Genomic DNA, 16,775 nt, shown 5'->3' with positions numbered 1-16,775 from the left:
ATCTGCCTGACAGCTGGGGCACCTACTTAGTGTAAAATTTCCCAGAGCCCTGATCACCTTTGGGAACCTGATGTTCACCAGTGCTGAGCTTTTCCTTGTCACTGTGCATTTGCTCTTGGAAGTGCCCTGAGCCCCAGGGAAGATGCCTGGGGTTGCACATGGAATGTGCTGGTGTCCTGCAGAGAGGAAAAGGGACCCCTAAAGGTCATTTAATCCAACCCCCTGCAGTCAGCAGGGACACCCTCACCTGGATCAGGGTGCTCAGAGCCTCCTCAAGCCTCACCTTGAACATCTCCAGGGATGAGACCTCAGCCAGCTCCCTGGGCATCTCCTGATGGAGATGGAGCTGAGCCCCTGTGCTGTGCCTCGTGGCTATAATTGTGTTCTCTTTCTCCTTGCAGCTTCAGAAAGAAAATCCCCTGATGTTGTTAGTGTTAAATTGCATTCACTATTGAGTTAGGATGACTTCAATTTGCTAATAAGCATCAAGCACGTGCCCAGGAAGGTGACAGCCAGTTCCCAGGCTCCTGCTGCTGCTGGGGGTGGATGGATGTTGGTTTTTGTGTCACCACTTAGAGGAAAGTTGGGCAGAGTTAGGAGCAGGCAGCCAAGAACCTGGCAGCAGGATCCATGTGATAGTGAACAGCTGAGGGAAAAGAAGAGCCTGAACTGTGGGTTGGTGCTTCTGCAGAACAGGTACTGGAATTCTGTGGAATTCTGCAGAAGGCAGGGACTGGCTTAAGGATGACCAAGCCCTTGCAAGAAAAGCACAGAACAGATCAGCTGAGCTATTAATCTGAGCACAAAACCCATGCTGGAAGCTCTAGCTGGAGCTTGGCCATGTGTGAAACCCATCCCACAGAAAGAGCCTGGATGTGTCCTGGTGCCATATTGCTGTGTGACATTTATACCTCTTCTGAGGTCGTGAGTGGGTGGGTGCATAGACCTTCTTCCAGCTGGTTACAGAGGGGTGGATTTGATCCATGTTTCCTGCTGGTTTTAAACCTGCTTCATCTCATGATGTTACAACATGTTTTGCTTGAGTGCAGGGAGGTTCATTATGCTGTAGAAAAATGAGTCTTTTAAGTCCAAGTTCATTCATTTAGATTATCACTAACACTTGTGTGTGATTCTCATCTAATTCTCAGCATCTTTCCCATGTTCCAGAAATTGTTGTCTAAACAGGATCCCCTACCAGCCATGCCCTGGTGCTGGGCAGAATCTTAGGGACAGAAAATAACCAAAATCTGTGCCTCAAAACCCCTCCCTGGAGTTCCATGCCCAAACACTTCTCTCTCATCTCCTCTCTTCCTAGAGAGAGCCTCACACCAGGTTTGGGAGGGACATATTTGAGGTGTTGTCAGGTATCTATAGCACAGAAAATCTTTTGAGGCTGTGATGTTGCTGTGTGCCAGGCTTTGTAATCTAAGGAGGTTGTAATAGAAAATGGGGAGCATGTCTAAGGCTGAAGTGGCTCAAATTTAGACACCAAGAGGTGTGCCACGTGTCTCTGACCAACCTGGGTCTCCATCTGTCTGGAAACACAGACTGTCTGACCCTGTGCCCCCATGGACTTTCTCTCTAAGGCTGAAAGGACGGGGACATTTCAGCCCTAATTCAGCAAATTCCCCTGCTCAGCAAAGCACTTGAGCAAATGTGTAAAGCTGAGCAGGAGTTTAAGTGCCTTGCTGGATCTTCTGCATTTTATTTGATGTCTCAGTGAAGGTGTGTTTGAAATGACTGGGGGGGTGCCCACCTCCAGGTTTAATAGGAGACATTTGATGTATACAGGAGAGCGACGTATATCACACAAACTTAAACCCCTTCAACAGAGCAATTGCTCTCTGAAAAGAAATGAAAATCTCTCCAAATGACAGCTTAATCATCAGTGCTTGCCAAGAACTGAAAACTCCAGCTGAAGACATTCACTTGCAGCTTGACAACATTATAGCTCAGAGGTTACAAGCAGCTCTCTCCCATGCCCAACAATTGCTTTCCTTGGAGGGATGAAAAGGCAGCTGTGAGCTCTCAGAATGTGCCAGGCTGCCTGTGCCATGAGTGCTGCATCTGGGCTTGGAGTGGAAGAGGATAAGGCTCTGAAGAAAGCCAAAAGTGATGACTTGATTTGCTCTCCTCGTTCCCATGGCAACCCAGCATCCTGTGGCCAGGTTCCCCCCCAGCAGAGGCTCTGGGAGGAAGGATTTGTTCTTTCAGCTCCAGGCCACAGGAGAGGACCAAAGGCAGGGGGGAAGAATTGATGTGATGTTGTGTCTGGGGTGAGTGGGATTCTGGGTGTGTGGGTGCTGGGCAGCTCTGGGCTCAGGGGCACCCCACAGGTGGGTGCTGCCAGGGCTGGGTCCTGTCCTGTGTCAGCAGCAGGGAAGTCAGGGGACAATCTGTAACAGTGGAGTCTCCTGCTCACCAGCACAACAGAAGAAAGGGGGTGTATCTGGTGAGTTCAGGGCTGGTTTGTTTATCAGCTGCCTGTGGCAGAACCTTTGTTGTTTGGCATCAGCAGTCCCAGGGAGGGCTCTTGGAAGACAGAGAAGAGCAGCTCCGGGCTATAATTTTATGCAGACTTAATGAATTAACACTATAGTAAACATTTTCACATTTCCCATTAAAATTGGAATTTCACAGACACTTTTCATGCAAATTTGGAACAATTTGGCAAGGCATGTGCTTAAAAAAATTATATTTTTCCTATACCAGACAGTCCTTTTCTGTTTAAAATGTCTCATAAAACCTTACGAAACATCTTTAGATGGAGTTGAGAGGATCATGACCAACTGTTTTTAATTTTGTTTTGTCTGAGACAGGAAAATGGTAGTGATAATCCAGCTTTGGCCCCTTGCCCTGAGGAGCAGGGTTTGCATTGACAAAGGGCAGTGGGACCTGGGGGCTTTGCTGTGCCCTGAAGTTGGTGTGAGTGAGCACTCAGCTCTGGGAACTGTAGATGTTTCTACCAGGCTGGTGTCTGCTGATAATTGACTGGGGGAGAAGCTGGGCTGCTGGAGGCAGCCTCATTAGGACACAAAATGAGAAGGTGGCTTAAACTAAATAGATGGTGCCCATCCAACTCCTCTGCTGCAGAATGCAAGCACGGACTAGCCTGTTGTTAGGAGTTTATACAGTGGAATCAAGACCTGAATTCATTTAAGCAGCTTTCTGCTATTGAAAATGTCATAGGAAGCTTTTGCCTGCTGTGTTTGGGGGAGAAAATCAGAGCTTGAGGTGCCCAGGATTTATTCTTTCTAGAGGAATCTAGATCTGCATTTCAGATGAAGAAGCCTGCACATTATTCTCTGTACTGTCACTGGTTATGGGGATTTTGGGCCATGAGTCAGAATTTCCTGTGTTCAGAGGCAGAGGATGGTCAAGTATTGGTCTGGTTCAGAGTTCTGGGGTTGGGGCTGGCTCTGTCGTGCTGAGTGAGGGGCTGCAAGGCACAGGATGCTGAGGGAGAGGAAAGTTGATTCTGCATCCACTCAGCAGACCAACAAACTGTTTTCATCTGAATGAGTCCTTATCCTGATGTAAATCCTGAGTGTGTCTGTGAGCAACCAAACTTTGCAGAGGTTTAAATATGTGTGTGTGTACAGGTGTGTGTGTGTCTGTGTGTCTGTCTGTGTCTGTATGTCTGTCTCTGTGTGTCTGTGTGTCTGTCTGTGTGTGTATTCCTCCCTCCTTACAACTTCAGGAGTGTATTTGTGGGGGCAGCTTTAGCTCTGCAGTGACTGATTGCAGATACCTGAAGCCCTGCTGGTTGGCTTTGCAGTATAAAAAAAAAAATACATCCAGAGAGCACTGAATTTATTCTGAGTGCATCCTGATTTACACATGACTCTCCTCAAGCACTGGGTGACATGTAAAGCACTCTTGCTTTCCAAGAATTTCCAGCTCAGAAGCAATGCCTGTGTTTCTAGCAGCAACCTTTCCTCAGACCCTGCACAGCCCAACCCCAGCAGCCTCGGGGGGTCCTGACACTGCTCTCCCCTTCCTCACGAGGCAGAACTTGGTTGGGTATTCAAAGAAAAGAAAAGTTGAAGAGAGCCACGAGAGGCACCTGCAGTGCTGGTTTGAATTGTAAAATATGCTGGGATTTTGCTGCAGGGGTTGCTTTGCCCTCTGAGCATCTCAATTTGAGTCAAATTTAGGTGACACTGTTTGAATGACTTGGTGTTCCCAGCTGCTTGGTTTTTATGTTTATGGTGGATGTTGAAGGGGGGCAGGGCAGGTTTGTTCTTGGTTGGACATTGCTTTTGAGGGTGGTGAGATGAAGGGGTCTGGCTGGGTGCAGCTGCTGGGGGGCTGTGGGCTCAGTGCTCTGGTCTGGTGTCCACAAAAGATCTTTGGGTTGCAGGTGGCCTGTCAGCTGCATTTGGGTCCCTCAGGCCACAGTTTGGTCCTGCTGGGCTTTGTTCATCACCTCCTGGTGTGACCCTGCAGAAGGTGTCTGTGAAACGTGGGTTCCAGGCAGCCTCAGTGTCTCAGGTGCCCCATGGGGCTCGTGGGGGGCTGGCTGGGGGTCCCTGGGATAATCCTTTCTCCTGGGTACCAGAGGTCTGACCTTCCTTACCATGAGCATGCATTGCCTGCATCCAACAGGAACTGCCTGGATTGGGTTTATGTCCATAATTAAAGCCCACAGCTACCTACAAATGAAAGAAAGGGGAGGAGGGATTACTGGAAAAGATGAAAAAATAAAATAAAATAAAATGGGTAGAGTCACTTGGCCAGCCTGTAATTTGTGACAGAGGAAGAGCTTTCACTGCCTGGCAGACATGCTCATGAATAAAGCAGCTGAATGAGTCCACCCTAGCAAGGGGAAGAATTAATTTTTTATCAAGAAATCCTGTTAGCATATTTACCTATTGACTTATTGGTGCCATAAGCCTTTGGATCTAGACATAAAACATCAGTGGGTTTGCTTTTTCAGTCTTCCCAGCTCTCTAAGGCTGGAGGAGAGGAGAAACAAAGGGAAGGATTTGCTTCTATTTAAACTCTACTGAATTAACATTATCACTGCATGCTACAACTGCAGTTAAAACATGTTCAGACATGGCTGGCATTATTGGAGCAAAATTAAAATGCTGCCAGCTTCTAGGATTTTACTGAGAGGCTGCTGGTATTTTAGTTGATGTTGTGCATTTGAATGCTTTCCTCTGGAAGGTCCTGGGTTTATGTGCTTTAGAGAATTGCAGCTCCCTTCCTCTGTTGTTTGGGACTTTCCAACTCTTGTCACTGGAAAGAAAAGGGAGAAAATTTGAATGCCAGTGGCAACGAGCAAAGGGCTCATTATCCAGGTGTATGTGTTTGTATTGTGTTCTGCATGTATATGTATTTCACTTCGTATTTATTTATTTTTCCTTTTGCGTTTCTATTTATTTTTCCTTTATTACACAATGATTTCCTCTGCTGGAAGCTTTCACCTGGATTTCCTGCCCTGTAGGAAATGATGGGAACTTTGCCCCCTTGTTTGATGCTGTCAGGATCACCCTCGAGCTGCCTTTCCTTTCCTGTTTTTGCTGCCCACACGTGACAGGGATTTCTTTTGCTGGAAGAGGCTGCACATGGCTCTGGTTTGTGATGTGCCCCACCTTATGCTTGGGTACCAGTGTGCAAACACTGCAAATAATAACGAGGGTTTCTTAATTAAAGAGTCAAAACTTACTCTTGACCTCAGTGTTGTTTTCAGGGATATGGGCTGTGAGTTAAGAGTTGGATTTGATGCTATTAAGTTCATGTGAAGTCTCTGTCCCTCCTCCTCCCCCATCTGTGAAAGCACTTTGCACTTTCCAGAAGTGAGGATCGATATTTTGGGCTAATTTGGTGCCCTGGACTATGCAACATCCCAGAAAAGTGCCTGGTACAAATGTCACTTGAGTCTGTGACTATTTTGTGAATCAAGTAGGTCCTTTTTGATTCTGCAGGTTGAACTTGGAATGGTTTTTCTCAGCAAATTTGGATTTTTTTGCCCTTGTACCTGCCTGTGCAAGGTCTGCCTTCCCCTGACAAATTGCTCAGTTAGTTGGTACCTGAATAAAATGGGCTGGATAAGGCAGGGCTCTGTGTGCTCGTTGGACATGCTTTTAATTTTTGTTTTTTCTTGATAATTTCTGTGTTCACCTAATCCTAAAGAACAGGGATGGATAGAAATAAATCAACCATTAATAGCATCACTAATTAACAGAAGTAGCAAGGAGAAAATTGTGAAAAATCAGACGAAGGGTAAATAGAGTTCATCTCTCAAAAGCAGCTGGGAGTTTTCCCCAATGCAAAAGCACTTATCTCAGGGAAGATTGCACTTTAATTGCCCCAAATAAGTCAGGCTCTGCCATTGATTAAATTACAGGGAGTAAACTTGAGGTGTACAATCCATTTGGATTGAAAACATAGTAAAGAGCTAATGGTCTGTGGTGGTTCAGCTTTGGCTGTATCTGTCAAATTAGATCCCTTCTTTATTGAACCCCACTCTGGAAACATTTCCAAAGGGTTACGTGTTGGCCCATTAACTGCTGGTTATTCACATTGGTGCACAAAGTGCTGAGCAAAGCAATAGTGGATTTTCTTCCTTGAAAATCCAGGGCAATTCCTGTCAGAAATGGCTGAAGCCCATCCAAGGAGCAGAATGGCTCCTTCTTCAGAGGCACTGAGAGGAGTTTTGTTTCTCTATTGGTGGAAAAGTAGAGCAACTTGAAGCCTAAATGTTTCTAACAACTTGAGAGCATCTTTGTCCAGCCAGGACACCCGAGCTGGGGCTCTGCTGGCAGGACCTGCATGTGGTGCCCAGGTTGGTGCTGGTACATGGTAGGATGGTTTGTGGCTCAAAACTTCTGCAGATGCTGCCCTTAGGGTCTCATCTGAAGCTCCAAAGGCAACAACAGATGGGGCTTTTTGCATGGGGGTGTGATGAGAGGACAAGGAGCCGTGGTTTAAAATGTGGAGAGGGGAGACTGAGGTTGGACATGAGGGTGAAATGATTCCATGATCCCACCCTGGGCAGCAGCTTCCTGAGTGGAAGTCAGGGTCATCAGGAAGTCTCTATAATTTATATTAATTATAATTATAATATAGTATTATTGTAATTAATTTATATTAATTTATATTAATTATAGCCTTGCATCGAAGTCAGTGGCAGTGTGGTTGACGTGGTGTAGCTCTCTGTGTAGATGTCCCTGAGCTCTCTCTTCCTTGCAGTATACAAATAAAGGAACACTTGTACACAAATAAAGTGATTAGAGACAGCACTAATTCTGAAAAGAAGAGTCTCTCAGTGTTTTGTCCAGAAACCTGGAAACCAGGAGCTGAAACGTGAGGTTTTTTGCTCAGGTTCATTGCAGTCCCTGCTCAGAGCACCCATCCCTGCTGTGAGCATCCAGCATTTCCTATGGCAAAGGTCCTTGTTGCTCTGCTGCTTCTGTGCTGCCCAGGAGGATTTCATCAGGTTCAGCAATGTTTAATAAGTTATTTGAATAAGTTATTTAAACATGTGCTGTTGGTGCTTGGCTCCTCTGGTCCTTGGTGTGCATTGCAGGAGGTGACAGGTCTGGGGTTTGCCTGGGCTGGGAGGAGCTGTCAGCTCTGGATCCATCAGGTCTCAGGTTCACCCCTGGGATGTGGCCTTGGTCCACACTTTCCTGGATGCTGCTGGTTCTCTGGGAATCCCTTGCCACATGAAATACAGATTTAGGTTGTGCTGCAGAAGCTGGAGTGGGAGGCTGCAGGCAGTTGTGCTCTGCTCAGAGAAAAGGGGAGCTTAGAAAAAAGGAACAGAGGATTTGGGGATTATTTTGTTTGACTCTCTCTGATATGTAGGCTGTAAATCTCCCCAGACCTCCACAGGAACTTTCATCCATCGACCAGAGGCTGTGTGTAAACCAAATTTCACCTTATTATTTGTTTGCTAGTTTGAGATTCCAGAACCAGGGTCTCATCACTGATGCAAACTCTGACCAAGCATCCCTGGTAGAAACTGCACAGCCCCTTGGGGGCTGCTGGGGCTTTTCTTGCAGGGGCTGCCACAGCTTTCCCAAAAACTTCCCTCACTGGCAAGGAAATGCTGTGGAATCTTTACGTGCTCCTTCCCCTTCCAAACCACCTCCTGCTCCCTTTGACCAGCCCTGAGAAGTCAGTGGTGAGTGGGGTCTGGCTGGGAGCATCCCTGGTGACACCCCAGCCTTGGGCTGGAGAGCTGGGGGTTTGCTGCTGGGATGGGATGGAATGGGCTGGGATAGAATGGAATGGAGGGAGGACACAAGAGCAGGGAGGGCTTTGCTGATTGTTTCATGAGGATGAGATGGGAGAAAGCTGCAAGAGCAGTCAGGGCTTTGCTGGCGATTTCATGTGGGTGGGATCCAGTTGGCTGGAACTGAGCTGCTTCTGGTCTGGCTCTGGCAGCAAGAAGCCCCAGTGAGACGGGAAAGTTATCTCAGGACAGCCAAGGAACAAGGGCTCTGCCTCCCCATGCCCCAGGAACATGGGCCAGGAAGGAAGATGAAAGGTGATGTAAAAGCATTTCTGGTCTCTGCAGCACATTGCAAGCAGCAGTTGGCTGCTTTCAAGTCAATTGTTTCAAAGCAAATCTTGAAATGAATCAGTAATTAGACTCGGCTGCCATGTTGTTAACATAATGAAGCAGTGGCCTAAGAACTCTGAGAGCCAGCAGTGTCTGTCCCTGCCTTTCCCTGCTGCTGGAGAAGTCAGGGGAAGGAAAAGAAGTGAACAAAGCCACGGTGCTGTTGGGGCAGGATGAGAGGGATTGCAGAAGACATTAAGAATTTTCATTCTTAATAAGAATGAGGCTGCACATCTCTCTTAACGGGAGATGAGGCTGCAGAGACCTTCCCCCATCCTTCTCCTCTCGTTTTCCTTGCCTGTTTTCCCTTCAGACTCCTTGGTCTGTCATGTGCTGGTGTTGCCTTTAGCAGGGGTGGTTTGTGGTAGGGTTAGTTAATCCCTGTTCATCTTGGGTGAGTCACTGATCAACTGACATGGGTATTTCTGAAGAGAAATTTGCTATTTGGAGAAACTCTTGTCATGTGTTTGATCCGGAGTGTGTTCCTTCAGGAAGAATTTGTGCAGATATGCACCCTACAAAAAATGTCCTGGAAGGTATTTCCTGCATCAGTGCTACAGGGGTATCACCTGTAAGGGGTGCTATGGCATTGGTGACCCACACCACACCTCTGTCTTTCTTATTTACTGGGTGACTCCATCTGCAGAGACATTTTGAGGTGGCACTGAGCACCTTGGTGCTTGAAATAAAGCACATTTAAAGCAGTTGTTACTGTGACTCCTTCTGCAAGCAGAACTAAACTTGCAGATGAGGTTGGGAATAGTGACCAGAGCAGCACAAGTAATAAGAAAAAGGGACCAGGATCAGTAGGAATGGGTGCATTTTGTGCAAGGTGGTGTTTGTGTTGCCATCTGTGCCAGCCTCCAGGGCAGGGAGGTGAGCCCTGACTTTGTGGTGTTGTTCATCCCCTGCAAGAGGAGGGAGGAGAAGAAGAGTGTCTTTGGGTCTTTTCTTTCTGCTTCCCTTTTCCCCACCCTTACCCTCACCATCAGCCTCTCCAGCTGCTGCATTCTTCACTCTCAAGAGAAGAATTTGCATTTTTCTCGGCACTTGGCATCAGTAAGCAGCCATGTGGCATTTCACTTCTCAGCAGAAACTTTGTCATAAACTAAACCTCTCTCCCCTCCCCTTACTCTGGACTGCTGCTTACTCAGGGAGCCTCGGATGGGTTTTGATGACAGCCTGAAGTGCTGAGTAAGCAGATGTGGAATTGCAATGCCCTGGAAATGCCAGATTTTCTTGCAGCTTCTTGTCTTCTCCTGCCCTGGGTGGCTGCACAGAGCCTGGGCATGGTGCCACTCTCTGCCTGGAGTCAGAACCCCCCAAAGGGAAGCCTGGGGGTCCCTCCTGGGTGTCTGTCTCAATTCAGATGTAAAGATGACAGTGATGCTCAGCACAGGGCAGGGGCAGGAGGAGGCTGGTGTAGAAAGCCTTGTCCAGAGGTGGGTCACTTAGGAGAGTGTTTTGGTCCTAGAGCTGTGGAATTAAGTGAATTTTCTTGCTTTCCAGCTTTTTCTTGCTGGAGCTTGTAACAAATGATGGTAGGGGTTGACAGCTTGGTTCACCAGTTCATTTGTTTGCATTTAAACCAAACTAAGCACATCAGTGGTGGGCAACCCAAGGGCAAGCTGGGGGGAATTCTTCCCCTGCCCCCTCCTTTTTCTCTGGTATTTTGGTTTTGAGGCTGATTAATATTTGATTTTTTGTTTTTCCTCTCCCTTTCTTTTGGCTTCCAGACAAACGATGCTGCAGGAAATACCTGGAACTGGCTTTACTTCATCCCTCTCATCATCATTGGCTCCTTCTTCATGCTCAACTTGGTGCTGGGTGTCTTATCAGGGTAAGACTCTTGTGACTTGTTTGTCTCTACCTGGGGATGGAAAGGGAAGCTGTGAAGCTGTGTTGGTTTCAGCACTGTGAGAGGATGAAAAAGAGCAGTGTGGGTACCTCACACTGTGCCTTGGACCCCTCCAGTCATTTCCTGCCCTGCCCATTCCTTGCCTTGGAGGGTTTCTTTAAGACTCTAGAGCCATAGGATTGGGGGGGCTGGTGAAAAATCAGTAATTGAGATGATTCTGAATTCAGACCCAAGGGGTAAGTGAGGTCCCTGGAACTGCACTGCTGACACTCCTGCATCATCTTGAAAACTCATCAGGAACCCACTGATGCTACTACAAATACTTCAGTGCTGAGCTGGAAGCCCAAGGGTTATAATATATTTGGTGTAACTCCAGCATGGAGAAATGTGAAGCTCCAAAAGGAGGCAATTAAAAGATCTCAGGTAGTTGGTGTTGTTTTTAAGCCCCTGGCTGCTGAGGCCAATGTCTGGGTTTTGGGGACACGGAGGTCTCTTGATGTTCAAAACCCAGGGTTCAGCCAAGGATATGTTTTTTGTTGCATATGAGTTTTGGGTCTGGGCCATTGTAGAGATCAGACTGCCAAGTCTGAAGCCCAGCTGGAACGTCCCCAGCGTCTGTGGAAATTTGATCTGGAATTAACAACCTGACTCATCTTAATGGTTTATGAGCTCTTAGACTTTGGCACCTCATCTTGCACAGTTTCTTGTTAGCCCCTCCAGGTGATCTCAATTACAGAGATCTAATAAGATCTAGATTTATTTCTGGCTCTCAGCAGTATGGGAGGAAAGAAAAGAGTTAATGTTGCTGAGTGGGAAAAACCCCTCAGTGCTGCACCTTTGCTCTTTAAGTTACTACAGCAAGAAAAATATTTTCCAGAAACTGATTCATCCTCATTTTTATTAATTTGTCAAGCATCCTTGTCCCCAAAACACATGCTGGGTGCATGAGCCAAGGAGGCAGCAGGGCAGTTTTGTGGGAGGCTGTGCTGCTCCCAGGAGAGGGTCATGGAGAAGGCCAAGTTGTGCACTTTGCTGTTCCTGCAGTCCAGGAATAATGATCTTGATCAATAACTGATCAAAGCCATTCCTCAGCCCTCCTGATGTATCAGAGGCTTTCTGAAGGAGAGCTGCTTGGCCATCCCTGGCTGACGTGTGATTTAAAGCGAGTGCCAGGGCTGAGTCTGGTTCATTAGGTAATTCATCTTCCCCAGCCCACACTGGGGTCAGCCCACGGTGCCTGCAATGATACTTAAGGTTTAAAGCAAAACTCAGAAGCCTGCAGGCTCCTTTCCCTTTGTGCTGGATCCCAACGTGTTTGGTGACCGAAAGATTGGAAACCTCTGTCTGCCTCTCCTGAAAGCCTCTTGTTGCTTGGGGCAGAATATGAATATTATATAAATGTGTGTCTTCTACAAAAAAATGCAGCTCTGTGCATCAGGTTTCCCTTTGTTAGTGGTGGGGATGACAAAATCCTCGTCACGGATGGAAGCTTTTAAATTTGATCTTGCACAATGTTTTGATGTCCTTGTCTGGAATAATTCCTGGGGAGAGGCTGAAGACAATAACCGTGGGAGCAGAGGTGCTGACCCCACTGCTCAGCCTGGGAGGGATGGAGGGAAGTGGGAACACTGAAATGGGCTGGGGCTGAGAAGGCACCAGAAAGATAGAAAACCCTCTGGAGGCAGAGAGTGTTCCCAGTATGTGCTCCAGCCAAAAGCCCCAGAGAGAAACGTAGAAAAAAAATAAATCACATCCACCAGAAATTTCCCATTTGCTTGGCTGGCTGTGCCTGGGGAAAAAGGGGTGATTGGCAAAGGCATGGTGAGTTCCATAGGGCAGAGATCCACACGAGGACAATGCAGCATCCACGTCCCAGTGACCATGTAACCCCTGGCCTCCTGCAGCAGAGGCTCTTGGCACCTTCCCATGTTCTTGTTTGAAGAAGACAAGATTGATTTAGGGTTGAAAACAAGGTTGATTTAGGGTTGATTTAGGGTTAGGAGTTCTACAGATAGCCCATGAGCAGGGTTAACTTGGTAATTACTCACCAGGTTCTTATTTTGAGGATCTGGGCACCTCATAGCCTTGAACATCATCCTGGCTGGGGGGCAGGAGGGATGCAGTGCTCTGATCTCTTCCACACAGTGCAGAGGGACCAGAGGGGAAGGCAGAGGGGATGGATTCTCTCCAGGAGACTGTTCAAGTCACTGCTTTCCTGGGTTTGCATGAGGACTCCATTACTGTCCTCTTCACAAAAGCCCTGTTGGTTGGGTTGTGTTTTATTTTTCAATACTTTACCATAGACATCACCAGCACTGGGGGGTTAAGCTTCAGCCTGACACTGTCCATACCTTGGCAAGCCACAGAAAAAGCTTTTACCTGAGTATTTTGCTTAGTTTTGAGCTATTTCCTCTCTCATATTTGTGTTCCTCAGTGGGCAGTAAGGAAGCTACAAATTTCTGAAGCAGGTTTGCAGATGCTGTCACAGATTATGGCAATAAAAATAATCTGAAATGACAGCAAGCTGTTGAGCTTTTTACTGACTACTGGATTGTGCAGACTTTTGCCATAACTCCTAATGGATTTTTCTGCCTTTCTGCAGTTATTTGTGAGCCTGTGCCAACACTGGGCAGATACCTGACATGAGTGGGCTTGGTTCCTGGCTCTCTCTGAGCAGTGTAGCTGGATCTGACCCCGTTAGGATCTGAGTCTCATCTGCTAGCAGAACATGGAAGCATTTGCATTGCAAACACTACAGAAGAGATGATACCTGGTTTAAAACAAAGAGCAAAGAACCTTCCTCCTCTGCTGGTTTTCTGTAGTTATAAAGAAAGCAAAGGCAGGGAAGTGGCAGGGAGATGTGGTGATCTGTTCGTGTTGGTGAAAACATGTATGTCTGTAAATATATATAATATATATAATAACCCCAGAGTTTTGGGCCACAGCTGATATCCCTCTGCCACCCTGCTCTGGCAGCTGTTGTCCCCAAGAGATGGGGACCCACCTCCAGAGACCTGCTCCTGTCCCTTTGCAGTGATTTCCAGGGCTGTTTTTCTCATCCTGCTGCTGGTCTCCCCCTCCTCTCAGCCCAGTTAACAGCTCTCCTTCATGGGCTGGTGGGATTATGGAGTTTTCTACTCCTTGGGCGTTGAGTTGGGAATTAATTTTCCCTGGTAAGGAGCTGGCTGATCCCATACAACACATTTATGACTGTTTTGATGCTTTGGATTACACAGTGCAAAGAGGATAAACGTTATCATGGGATGCTGTGAGGAAGCTGATTTCACTTATTTCAAGGCTAAGTGCATCTTGGCTCTGATTCAGGTGGGGAGTGGGGAGGGTGGCGAGACAGTGGGAGTGCTGGCCAGAGAGGGCAGTGCCCTGGGAGTGATGCCCTTGGATGCTGAGAGTTTGTGCCTCTCGAGTGTGAAAAATGCTGCTTGTCATGTCCTCAAATATTTATGGTGAAGCCTGAGGTATTTCCAGACCAGCCAGTAAGGACTAATGATCTTTTCCTGAGGTTTACTCATCTGGCTGCAATAACCAAGTGTGGAGAGGCACAGTTTCAAGCTTCCCTGCTTAATTATTACCAGAACATGGCCCAAACCTTCTCTGTCCTGAGATGTGCAGCTCCTATGAGACCAACTGGTGTAAGACCTGCAGGGAGACATTTCCAATGGATGCAGCATCTCTGTGACAGCAGGAGCCTGGCAAGGGATACAGGCACAGACTGTGCTGGCCCTTTGCAGGTGAACAAGGAGAGGGATAAATGGTGCTTTAATTCTTTCCTGCTGCACTCTGGGTTGTGCAGAGTGTGCTGTGGGGTGATGCCCTGTGGGGTGATGCTCTGTGGGGTGGGCAGAGCTGCATTAAACCCTCCCTGCTATGGGCCCCAGACTCCCTGGTGCTGTGGTACCTCGGGTCACTGAGGTTTTGGCGCTGTTCAAGCAGCTCCCTGGGTCTGGAGTCCCACTCAGTGGGTGAAGCAGCTGTCTCAGTGACTTGCTCTGCTGAGTTTCATGACATGTTTCCCCATCCTGAGGATTTTTGCCAGCTTGAGATCATAAAACTTCAGCCTGCGAGACGTGCAGGGGCTGGAGCAGAATCAGGCTGATTAATTTGTCATAATGGCAAAGAGTTCTTCTGTCCTCCTTCTCCCTCATTACAGAGACAATCGTTCATTTTCCCTGCAAGTTTGTCCAAGTTCACTGTTAACCTGCTGGGATCTGACTTTGGTTGGTGTTAATTATTTGCAGCAGAAGAGCTGCATCATGAAAGGCTGAGAATTCTGCTTGCGTTTCTCATTTAGTCTTTCCCCAGTCTGTGCTTAAAAAGGAGGGGAAAGACAGGGCAAAAAAATTTTTTTTCTTTCCTGTCATCCCTTGCTCATTCCCCTTTTTAACAAAATCACCATTGCAATCAAGCAATGTAGGAGGAGCCCGTGTGTTTCTTGCAGAAGGGGTCAGGGAGCAATGATTTTCCACACGAGCTTCATCTCACCCACCTAAATATCCTATCCAATGCAGATCCTTTGCTCCTTTTGTGTTTTGGGTTAGGACTGGAGAGATGGACTTCCTTGATTTGCCCTTCTGTTAAGCTGCAATGGGAAATAAAGGAATGATACATAGGAGACCTAAATTTCAATTTCCTGGGGTCTCTGCTTTGACTTTGGGGTGGAAACTTGATGAACAGAGCCAAGAGGTTCATCCAGCAATTGCAGTAGGCTGATACTGTGAGATAAATAGTGCTTTTTAATTCTTTATTCTCTCTTTGTTGTTGCCTCCTTCAAGTCAGGTTCCCCCAGCTGTGGCACTCACAGCATCTCAAATTGAATTAGGTGGAATCAAAGTGAAATTGGCACAAGCTGAATGTAAAGACAAAAGGAGGAGAGATGTATTGAAGGCTTCACCTCTGTGCTGTGCCTCTTTCTAGAAATACAAGACACGTCCCATAGCTGGCTGGCATTTGAAGCATCTTCCTGCTATGTTCAGTGATGAAAGGGACTGTAAAGCCTGGCTCTGTGCTGGGAGATCAATCTCTCAGGGATCCTTTCATCCACTATCAGCTGGTTCTGGAGAGCTATTTTTTCCCCTCCTCTTTAGAGCAATGAGGAGGAAGCTGGAGCAGCCCCAGCTGTGCAGGATTGATCCAGCCAGCAGGGATATCAGGATGGGTTCAGCAGCCCAACCAGCTGTGTCTGTACATCTGGGGTCAGCCTGGGAGAGATGGATGTGCCCCTCCAGGATGTGCCCAATGTCCTCTTGGCCAGCTGGAGCTCCAGGTGAGGTAGGAACATGGAACTTGGATGTCTTCAGGATTTCATGCAGCTGATGGGAGAGCCCAGGGCAGATGAGGAGCCCCAGAGCTTGGTCACCATCAACACAAGGAAATCTTGGTTTTCCTCTGGGCTTTCCTTGCTTAATTACAAGTTTTAAAACTGAGGTATTTCCTCAGCAAACCACATTTATGGGCAGGAAAATAATATCTTAGAGGTGCCAAATGTCACCAGCATAAAGAAATTCATACTGATGGTTTTCCAGGAGAATCAGTTGCTCTGTTTCATCTCATTAGAGCACTTTCCAGTGTGATCTCTGCACCCCTGGGATGTGCTTTCTTCCACCTCCCTCAGATATTTGTGCAGGTGCTTTTCTGTGCTTTTTCTTCTTGCTCCAGACAGGCTTTCTAATCAGTATGCTTTGCCTGTGTTCAGTGCTGACCTGGGCCTGATTTTTAGAGGTATTTAAAACCCGTGATTTAACAGTTCCTGTGTTCCTATTCATGTTTCCAAGTCAGTAAATCAGAGGACCATATTATTTTTACTTTTACCTGCAGGTTTCTCTGCACTTCAGGATTTGTTCTGTGAGTAAGAATAACCATCCCTTGGCTCATCCTGAAGTCTTTTTGGTGTTAGAAACACCAAAGTTTGGTGTCTCTGAGGTCTGCAGGGTCTCTTCCTGGCAGGATTGCTCTCTTCCTGCTGCTGCCTCCCTGACAGCCCCTTTATGGCTTTTGAAGCCCTGTTGTGGGCTGAGGGGGACCCTTTTACCCCTTAAAGAGTTCAAAGTGTTGCTGGTGTTTCTGTTGATGATGGGTTCACCCAAGCAGTGAGGATTTGTTGGATTAGGGTAGGGTGGCAAACCCCAGCCTCAGAAACAGAGGGCTGAGAGGGAAAGGAAAAATTAACTGAAGGCTCTTTCTCTATTTCCTTCTCAGAGCTGGTTAATCAAACTAAATCAAAATCAAATCAAAAGAAAGGAACTTCCACCCTTAAAATCTATCAAGTGTTTCTGCTTGCATGTGGATGCTCTTGGGAAGCTGGGAGGTTTGGAGGTGTGTGCA

At 47.2% G+C, this 16,775-nt stretch overlaps 1 protein-coding gene across 5 annotated transcripts in view; it reads left to right on the top strand.

Annotated features, from left to right (window-relative positions):
- Positions 1 to 16,775, top strand: part of CACNA1B (calcium voltage-gated channel subunit alpha1 B) — a 204,402-nt gene that overhangs the window by 73,123 nt on the left and 114,504 nt on the right. For all 5 annotated transcript variants that reach the window (XM_071766019.1, XM_071766018.1, XM_071766017.1 and 2 more), the window contains one exon: positions 10,315 to 10,418. In XM_071766019.1, the coding sequence (XP_071622120.1) occupies positions 10,315 to 10,418 (104 nt within the window). The remainder of the gene's footprint in view (positions 1 to 10,314; positions 10,419 to 16,775) is intronic.

The sequence above is a fragment of the Heliangelus exortis genome, chromosome 22 (genome assembly GCF_036169615.1).
Source record: "Heliangelus exortis chromosome 22, bHelExo1.hap1, whole genome shotgun sequence".
Lineage (NCBI taxonomy): Eukaryota > Metazoa > Chordata > Aves > Apodiformes > Trochilidae > Heliangelus > Heliangelus exortis.
Note: the sequence above shows the minus strand (reverse complement) of the source record. Positions and strands in the feature narration are given on the sequence as shown.